At 50.1% G+C, this 9,762-nt stretch overlaps 2 protein-coding genes across 2 annotated transcripts; both read left to right on the forward strand.

Annotated features, from left to right (window-relative positions):
* Positions 1-1,564: 1,564 nt before the first annotated feature.
* On the forward strand, positions 1,565-4,910 carry S100a5 (S100 calcium binding protein A5). Its single transcript, XM_031376067.1, has 3 exons — positions 1,565-1,575; positions 2,925-3,075; positions 4,631-4,910. Exons 2-3 carry the CDS (start codon positions 2,938-2,940, stop codon positions 4,772-4,774), a joined length of 282 nt encoding a protein of 93 aa, XP_031231927.1. The 5' UTR covers positions 1,565-1,575; positions 2,925-2,937; the 3' UTR covers positions 4,775-4,910.
* A 1,341-nt stretch (positions 4,911-6,251) lies between these two features.
* LOC116094126 (protein S100-A6) lies at positions 6,252-7,790 on the forward strand. Its single transcript, XM_031376068.1, has 3 exons — positions 6,252-6,578; positions 7,125-7,283; positions 7,566-7,790. The coding sequence occupies exons 1-3, from the start codon at positions 6,495-6,497 to the stop codon at positions 7,695-7,697; spliced, it is 375 nt and encodes a 124-aa protein (XP_031231928.1). The 5' UTR covers positions 6,252-6,494; the 3' UTR covers positions 7,698-7,790.
* Positions 7,791-9,762: the final 1,972 nt, after the last annotated feature.

Genomic DNA, 9,762 nt, shown 5'->3' on the forward strand with positions numbered 1-9,762 from the left:
TTATGGAATATTCTGCCATGGATGACTGGAATAGTCATTCTCTTAACATACTGTCTCTGCCCTCAAAAGGCTGTGGGACAAGCGATTACCATTACTACTACTACTATATTATCTACTATTACTGTGATAGTCTCTATTATTACTAAGAATCATGTTGCTTAGAGGAAGTCAAGAGACCTCAGGGAGAGTAAATGAGGCAGGGGGTAGTAGCTGGGTGGGAGTGAAGGAGATGATGGGGAGGTGACCATAGTTTTAGAGATATAATTTTGGCCATAGGATCTGATAAATAAAATTGAGATCCCCATTTTCTCATCCTCTCACCCCTAGAACATGAGGCATAATGTTGATTCCCCTTAGGGTAGGCTTAAGGCCAGTACTTCTGGACTGAAGAGAACGGCCTGAAGAGAACGGTCAAGCCCTTGCCTGCATGATATGGAGATGCTTAAGGAAAGGTCTGTCAGGTTTGGTCTTCTTGACCTCAGGCTTCCCTTCTCATCATCTGTGCTTTTCTCTCTAGCCTTGGAGGAGTTGGGCAGGTGACTCAGATGTTCCCTTGGAGTTTGACTACAGAGACTTAAGTCCAGGCTAAGCCTTCCTCCTCTCTTTTGCACTCTCAGTCAATTTGCCCATCTTCCATGGGAGTGTGCTCCCTAGAGCCTCCTCCTGCATCACTCTCTACTTTCGGAAACTCCTGTTGCTTGGTGACAAGTCCCAGATGTATCGCCGGTGTAATAGTTGTAGTGGGATGACAAAGGGGGCAGTGGAGAGGAAACAGGCAGGCTAGCATGGGACTTCAGCCAAGATAAATGCTATGCCCCTAACCCAATTCTGTTCGTAGATTCAGTGTGAGTGTTTGCAGAATACAGGCAACTTGCCTTGACCTCTGTGCCAATGACCGTACCTTAAACCTGAGCCTCCTCCCCTGTCCATACTTTCAATCCCCTTTCCAGTCCAAAACCTTCCTTTTGACCTTCCCCAACCCTGGATTCTTAGTCTTCCAAGCCAGGAGTCTCCAACAATTATTTTCCATCTTTTACTTTATGTTAGCTAGTGACTTTACCCATGTCCTTGGCAGAAATTACCTTTCTTCACTGATTCCCACCCAGAGAGGGGTCCTTTCTGCTTTTGGAATGGATTCAGAGATGGAGGGTTTCAGTGTGGAGTTTATCCTACCATCTGGGGAGTTACCCTGTGTTTGGTCCACACCTTTTACCATTTCTTTTCTGGAGACTTTCCCTTTCTCTGCCTATTACTTCACCAGATGGTGAGGCTTCATAGGAAAAAGTGGTTTCTATTATTGAAAATACGTGTCATGGGTAAGTTCATGTGCCATATCTAGCTCTGTTTGTAAACAGCAAGTCAAAATTTCCAGTGAGGGTTCCCTCCAACCTTGTCTGGAAGCCCTCATATTCCTGACCCCTTCTCATTGGCTCCACCCAACCTGATCTCCTGGGCATTGGGGACAAGGGAATAAAGGCACTGGTGGTGAGGCTGTGGCTGCAGAATAGATTCTCCAGGTTCACTTCTTCCTTCTCCAAGTTCACTTCCTCCTTCTCCAGGTTCACTTCCTCCTTGGTGAGTCCCTCCTTCAGATGACCTCCTTCATTTCTGTTGGGCTAGTCTGGGTGAGAAGAGTGTGACAAGACATGGACTCCCCCATAAGGAAGGCCTGGCCTTGCAAGTGGGAGCATGCTCAGGGAGGAGAGGACAGAGTACCTGGAATTGTGACTGTAAGGATTCCCTGAGATCCAACCCTGGCAGCAGGAAAGATGAGGCAGGATGCTCATGGGTTTGAGGCCAGCTATCTTAAGATACATTATGAAATAGTCAGAGAGAGAAAGAGAAAGAGAGAGAGAGAGAGAGAGAGAGAGAGAGAGAGAGAGAGAGAGAGAGAGAGAGAGAGAGATGCTCAGAGTTCCTTCCTTACGTCGAGCTGTGGTCCTGGCTAAGCCTCTGTGAGGTGAGAAGCTGACATGATAGAAGATGAAGGATGGGTCCTGTCCATTCCAAGAACTTCTAGGGTTGGAGGCAGGAGTCATCAGTTTCTCACCACCCTCCCACCCAGCCTGGGGTTCTCTACAGGATCTGCAGAAGCCTCCAGTTTTGTGGGCATTGCTTCCTTCCTCTTTAAGGGGAAATGTGTTTTAAGTCTTGAGTCCCGCAAACTTCAGTTGTCTGCTCTTTTGGTGGAGTAGCTAAAACTGACAGAATTGAGGCCATCAATCAAACCTAACTTCTAGAACTAGGTCTTAATAAGATCCTGGCCATGTTGATTCCTGCCCCTGCCAGGCTTTGTGTGCAGCTCTCTGGGCACCAGACTGGAGGTTACTGAGCAAGTCCAGTCACCTCTCTCCTGTTTCCTGCTGAGATCTTATCTCCCAGTTTTCAGCCCCAGCCCCCTCTGACCCTTGGACTTCTTTCTTGACTCCATTTACAGTAAGACACTCCATCTCAGGTGACTCAGGATAAAGGAGGGCGACTAGGTGGGAACTGTGACTGGAAGTGAGTAGGGAAGAGAAAAATCTTGACCCTTCATCTGTTCTACCAGATCTTTTGAAGAGGCTATCCTATACTCTCTTCGCTTTTAGACCTCTTTGTCAGCATGTCTTGATCGGGGAAGCTGCACCTCCTTTGGGGGCTGGACTTACTCACAATTTTAGCTGTTCTAGTGTTTGCCATGGCTCTCATTACAACACACACACACACACACACACACACACACACACAAATACATAATACATGCCTATATGTGTATATATACATATACACACGTATACATATATATTTGTTTCTTGTTGGTAGAATTTGGTCTCACTGTGGACTCCTGTCAATGGTGGTTTGCAAGAGGGTCTTTGCGTGTGCATGACTGGTGAGGAGCAAGCTTAGCTTCTCCAGTGCTGTGATTGTCCTCTCTCCTACTCCAGAGAACACATCGTTATGGAGACCCCTCTTGAGAAGGCACTGACCACCATGGTCACCACTTTCCATAAATATTCGGGGAGAGAGGGCAGCAAGCTGACCCTGAGTAGGAAAGAACTGAAGGAGTTGATCAAGACAGAACTGAGCCTTGCAGAGGTAGGTGACCATTCTTCCATATCCTCCACTCCTTCGGGAGATACCCACCTATTCTCAGGGTACTGTAGTTTAAGCAAGTGCCAGGATTGCTGAAGGGCCAGAGACTGGGGAAAAGCTGGGCATCCCTGGCTACCAAGTCTCTAGACCTCTGTGCTAGAAAGAAGGAGGCGAGTCTGGGGGTGGACTTCAATCCACAGAAGGCCAAGGAATCAGATACAGGAGACTTTGATGATGGATTGTATAGTCTGTGTTAGGGATCTTGAGGGTTTGAGGGATGTGAGGTGCCAGGTTTGGTTGTGTATGACTGGAGGGTAGGGATCCTTCTTGGTTCTGCTGTGTGCCTGGCAGAGCCAAGGTCCTAAGTGATGCTGACAAATAGACTAATAGGCTGATTTGTGAACATGGGGTGAGAAGGAGAGAGTTTTGATTCTGATTAGAGATGGCCATGACAGAAATGGTGAGGGGCTGATGTGAAGGTCTATGCGATAGAATAACCGAGCCTCAGAAACATCAGAGACCTTGTCCATTAGGACTGAGCTTGAATTCTAGGCCTCTGCACCAACCTCCTATTTATTTTTACAGCGAAGTCCTAATCACAGTGTCCCCCTGGAGATAAGGTTCCTGGAGTATGTCCATGGGCAGTGGCAAAGCAGCTGCCACTTTTCCTAGGCCTCTGTGGCCTCTCTCTTCAAAGCACATACCATAGCATATACATTTCCTTTTCTTTTTGAGACAGGATTTCTCTGTGTAGACTTAGGTGTCCTGGAACTCACTCTGTAGTTCCTTACCAGGCCAGCCTCCAGCTCACAGACATCCACTTGCCTCTGCTTCCTGAGTGCCACCACACCTGGCCTGGCACATACACAGTCAATCCCAGAAACTGCTTTGCTATCCTGGAGCTAATGAAGGTAGAGGGGAGGACCTCCTGCTCATCTGGTGCTAATTAAGGGGGACAGAGCCCCAGGGGAGGGAGCCCAGTTTGAGGACCAGGATCATGTTACAGAGAAGCAGTTTCCAGCATCATGAGTATCAACATCCTGCATCTAAGGGAGTTATAGAGCTGATTGCAATGGGGGGAAGGCAGGGTCTGCACGTTTGCATTTTCCTGTTTTACCCTAAGGCTCTATCTTCAATTTCCTAGTAGAGCCAGGCTTCGGGGACCAAACTGGGAGGACATCTGGTGCCAGGTCAGGTCTTGGGGCATGCTGGCTTCTTAGCTCCAGTATACTGATCTTACAGAGAGTAGTAATGTCTGGATCCTTTACCAGCTTGGCCTTACAAGGCTAGTCTAGGACTTGGATGATGCTCAGGGCCACATGGTCAGGCCTCAGGCTGTTTTTAGTAGGTATTGGTATGAATTGTAGATTATTATTTCTTTGGATGACAAAATGTCCCAGGAGCAAAAGCTAGACTAGCCTCCCTACTATAATTCATTTGGAATCAGCACGCAGGTCATTGGCCCCTATTGGGTGCCGGGTCCTGTGGTTAAAGGCGTGGGTCGAGGCAGAGCTGCTGAGCAGTCTCCTCCCCTTGGGCCATTGTTGGGCCATTGCAGAAGATGAAGGAGAGCAGCATTGACAACTTGATGAAGAGCCTGGACAAAAACAGCGACCAGGAGATTGACTTCAAGGAGTACTCCGTGTTCCTGACCACACTGTGCATGGCCTACAACGACTTCTTCCTAGAGGACAACAAGTGACCAGGATCCTCTCCACCCTCACTGGCAGCTCCTTGTCCTGACCTCTGCAGCCTCCTTAACTGTCCCTCCTATTGCCCCCTGCCCTTCTCTTTCCCCCAGATGGATTCTTCCAGCAGAGAAATAAAGCCGTATCCATCTCATGTGCTGGTTTTAAGGTGGTTTGTCTATTGGCTGAGGCAGGGGAGAACACGGAGACATTTTGAACCACTCAGCCTTGAGCCACACCAGGTGGTCTGTGGGTAGAGGAGCTGGGCTCTCACCCCACTCCCTCACTGGCTGTCCTTTATCATGGACATTGTTGGAGGTGTACTGGCTTTGTTCTGCACTCCTGTAAAATAACAAAGCTGCCCAGACAGAAAAGATGCAGTGAAAACAACAGAGAAAAGGCTGTGAGTAGCCGGGCAGTGGAGGCAGAGGCAGGCAGATTTCTGAGTTCGAGGCTAGCCTGGTCTACAGAGTGAGTTCCAGGACAGCTAGGGCTAAACAGAGAAACCCTGTCTCAACCCCTCCCCCCCCCCCCCCCCCCCCCCCCCCCCCCAAAAAAAAAAGAAGGCTGTGAGAACCAGGAGGCCAGAGGGATGGGCTGTGGCTATCAGCACAGTGATGGCCCGGCTGGATCTGACTTGGGGACAGCCTGCAGGAGACCACCCCAGGAGCCCTAGTAAAGAAGGAGTCTTAGCCCTTCTCCTTTTCACCCTTCCGGAAGCACCTTTCCCATTACTCACTGAAGAGTGACTTCAGGACGCTAATCCCTCCCCATCCCCCACCAACTTCCTCTTCTCAAGACTTTTTTATTTTTTTCAGGAGAAAATGTTCAAAACTTTTCACTTGAGATGAGTAACTAAGAATGCTCGCTGGGCTTGGCTCCACTGTGTGCGCATTAAAGCATAAACTGCTCTAAGGATGAAATTCCTGGCAGCGAGTGGGAGGAGGCGAGTAATGTTGTTAGAAATTTATGATTGGTGGGGGATGCTGTTTAAAATCTTTTAGACTGTGTTCCTCCCCCGCCTCCTCTTTGAGACAAGGGTCTCATATAGGCTGGGATCAACCTCTACCTCTTGGGAATCAACCTATTTAGCTATATTAGCAAGATTTAGACCAGTGGTTCTCAACCTATGGGTTGAGACCCCTTTCACAGGAATTGCCTAAGACCATTTGAAAACACAGATACAATTCAAAAACATTGCGATTCATAAAAGTAGCAAACTTATAGTTATGAAGTAGAAACGAAAATAATTTTATGGTCGGGGGATCACCACAACATGAAGAACTGTTTTGAAGGGTCGCAGCATTAGACAGGTTGAGAACCACTATCTTAGAGTATGTGGTAGACTGACTGCTTCTCCTCCCTCACTTGGAGTTGACCTTGCCACTAGAGGGCAACAGCATCCGTGTAGTTCCCAGTCCCCCTCACACTGATGCTAACTTTAAGCACACTGCTCTCTGGCTGGCAGAAAGTTCGGCACACAAGACAGAGTTACGAATCACGTGCCAGAAGAGCAAACTAAACACGGAATTAGAGAAAACTCGATGTCTCCGGCTTGCACTGGTCTCCTCTGGGCCCGTCAGGGTCCGCTAGGCTCTCTTATCCCGCTCCTAATCCCGGATAGTCCAGGCAACAGGGGCGTGGAAAATTGAGGGGGCTGGGAAGTGTGTTTGCCTTGCCTCAGGCACTGGGTGGGGTCGGGGCGTGCCAGCACTCCCTGGGCGGACCTCACGGATGCTGGCCACTATAAGGCCAACCAGACTGCGACACAGTCCATCCCCTCGACCACCTCTTTGGCGCTTCGCTGTCGACCGTGCGGTGAGCTCTCGCTGGGAGGTCCCTTTAGGGTCTATCCGTTCCTGGGCAAGGGGTTAAGCCACTTCCTGCCCCAGTCAGCCTTGGGCACGGGCTCCGTGGGTGGAAATGTATTGGGATCCAACTTTTCGGAGCCCGGGGAGCCAGGGAGAGAGTCATGATCAGCTGGGCTGTACCAGGCAAACCCAGAGGCTAAGGTATCCATCCCTATGGGATGGCAACCTGAGTCTGCTCTTCCGGGGTGCAGGAGGTGCAGGTGCCCTGGGTGTGTCATCGTCGTCCCACTGTGTGGCCCTGTCAGGTAGTGTCCGGGGGCAGTCTCCGTTCTCTTCCTTGCTTAGTCATATCCCCTTCTCTTGGAAGCCCTTGGAGGACAGTGCTCACAGACCCCAAAGCCCCTTCCATCCTTATATCCCTCACCTCAGTTGCCCTGGCTGCCACCTGTGTTGGCTTGAGGCTGGCTGCTTCAGGCAGGTAGTCACCCGACTCAGGGAATGGTGAGAGAACTCTCTGCTATCCGCAACGCTGAATAGCTCCTCTGTCAAACAGCTTCTAAACCAGTGGTCAGTCATGGCATGCCCCCTGGATCAGGCCATTGGCCTTCTCGTGGCCATCTTCCACAAGTACTCTGGCAAGGAGGGTGACAAGCACACGCTGAGCAAGAAGGAGCTGAAGGAGCTGATCCAGAAGGAGCTCACCATTGGCTCTGTGAGTACCACCCCCACTCCCCCTCCCACCTCTTATCTGAGTGGCATTTAATCACAGTTCCTGATCTTACTTCCTGTGGAGGGATGCTGTCCTATCCCCTGAGGGAGGAGCAGGGGCTGTGGAGAGGGAATCAAGGTTAAACCCAAGCTGAAGGCCCATCTTTTGGACACATCAATGAGCAGAGCTACTTGTGTGAAAGAGGGCTTCCGGGGAAGAGGCAGGGGCAAGGAATCTGGGGTGCTGGCCACCACTGAGCGTGGACTTCCCCTTTTAATGGTTTAGAAGCTGCAGGATGCTGAAATTGCAAGGCTGATGGATGATCTGGACCGTAACAAGGATCAGGAAGTAAACTTCCAGGAGTACGTCGCCTTCCTGGGGGCCTTGGCTTTGATCTACAATGAAGCTCTGAAATAAAATGGGAAGGTGGAGCTGCCTTCTGGGGGCCTAGCTCAGTCAAATCCAGTGGTGGGTAATTATACAATAAATATTTCATTTTTGTTATGCCTACTCATGTGTTCTGGCTTCCCACTGATTTCCAGTTGCGTCCTGGCTTGCTGCGGAACCCACCGTCCAGGGGGTCTTAGTCACAGCTAGTCTCTGGGAGTAGTAGTCCATTCAGGCAAGGTCTGCCAGCTCACCAGGAATCTTTATGGGTAGTAGAAGAGATGCCCCTTCTAGGCAAAGCCCCTTTAAACAGAGGCTCAATCAAGTGACCTCCAGGAGAAAGGGGGGCCCTAGAAGCAGGGCTGCAGTGGTCCTGGAAGCCACACTTTGGTCTAGGTGTGGTGAAACGGGGAGTACTAGATGGGCCTTGATGTAGGTCAATCCAGCTTTTCACTGTGTGTTTGTGTGTTATATGGGGGAGGGGAGGGGAGAGGTGCTGAGCAGGGACACAGGATGGCTGAGTTTTCTGTAGCTGCCTCTTTTCCAGCTGGAGGTGGAGGAGACTTTAGGAGACTGTCCCTAGTATCATGTATGGGGTCCTTTTTGTTGGGTGGTGAGCCAAGGAGCTGGCAGCGCCACGAACATGTGACTCACGAGGTGCTCACAAACAGGGCAGGGCTGGGGTCCTTAGACATGCCAAATGTGGCTTTAGGCCTTTCTGTCAATATTGACCCAGCCTGTCCCTGAAGAATGACTCATGGGACTACTTCCCTGGAACCCAGTTGAGCCCTCAATCCCTATCAGAGTTGATGGCTAACTGAGTAACTGTCTATTGTGTACATTAGCAGTTAAATCATAGGTGCGGGGAAAGCTGTGCGTGATATGTCTGGGTGTCATGGAGACAGCATTTGCTGCTATTCCTCCGGGGAAGGCCTAACACAAGTTGGACAACATCCTGGCCAAAAGATCTGGACTTCATGTGGAGACCATAGCTGTTTTCTCTTCTTAGCACCCACCCCTTTTCCAATCCACTTAAGACATTAAATGGTCCTCTCTTGCTCTGGATGGGGCTAGTAACCAGAAACGGCTGTATTTCTTAAAAACCTTTCTTCTCCAGCAGTGTCCTGGTCTTACCATGTTGTTGGACAGCCAGAGGGTCCCCGGGCCAGGCACATTCCATGCTGCTCAATATAGGCTCTATTCAGTGGCTCTGGAAAAGTACACCACACCCAGTTGTTGATACTTTGGGGTGTGGAGGGATCGCCCTCTTGTGGACAGAGAGCAGGTTACTGGTAGGGAAGCTGGGGTGAGGGGGGTGGGCGTGGCAAGAAGGAGGGGCGAAAAGGAGCCTGGCGGCCTGTGTAGGAAGAAAGTCAGTTGATTTTCTGATCCCTGTGGAAGGAGCAATGGCACCTGCACCGGGGTTGGGAGCCAAAGCTTAAGAGGTCTGGGCTGTTAGAGGGGGGACAGAATTAGCTATTCAGGGAATGTCAGGGTCGAATCATCGTTTAGTTCCCAGCAATCAACCAAGTGGGGTACATCTGAGGTACAGCCAGAGGGTCCCCGGGCCAGGCACATTCCATGCTGTTCAGTATAGGCTCTGTTCAGTGGCTCTGGAAAAGTACACCACACCCTAAGCAAGTCAAGGGAGGGAAATTTTTTGTAAAGACAAGTGGAATCCAATACCATCCCGACTCCTTCTTTCTGGGGTTAGAAGACCAAGACAATCAGTTCATCCTGCCTGTCTCTTTCTGGGGTTAGTAGACCAAGACAATCAGCTAGGCTCTTGGAGGGCAAGGGGGAGCTTTTTTTTGGGGGGGTGTAGGGCCTGGTGGTGGAAGGAGATTCTTGGTCCTTCAGGAGGCAGGCAGGCTTTGCTGTGTATCTGGATCACAAGGCTCGAGAGGAGCTGAAGATGCAGAGTCCATTTGCTAAATAAAACTTCACCTCACTGGGCATGATGGCACACATCTTTATGCCAGCACGTAGAAGGCAGACAAATGGATATCTCTTGAGTTCAGGGCTAGCCTAGTCTACATAGAGAAATGCAGGCCAATCAGGGCAGCATACTGAGACCCAGTCTTTTTTTTTCCTT

Source organism: Mastomys coucha, unplaced genomic scaffold (assembly GCF_008632895.1).
Source record: "Mastomys coucha isolate ucsf_1 unplaced genomic scaffold, UCSF_Mcou_1 pScaffold16, whole genome shotgun sequence".
NCBI lineage: Eukaryota > Metazoa > Chordata > Mammalia > Rodentia > Muridae > Mastomys > Mastomys coucha.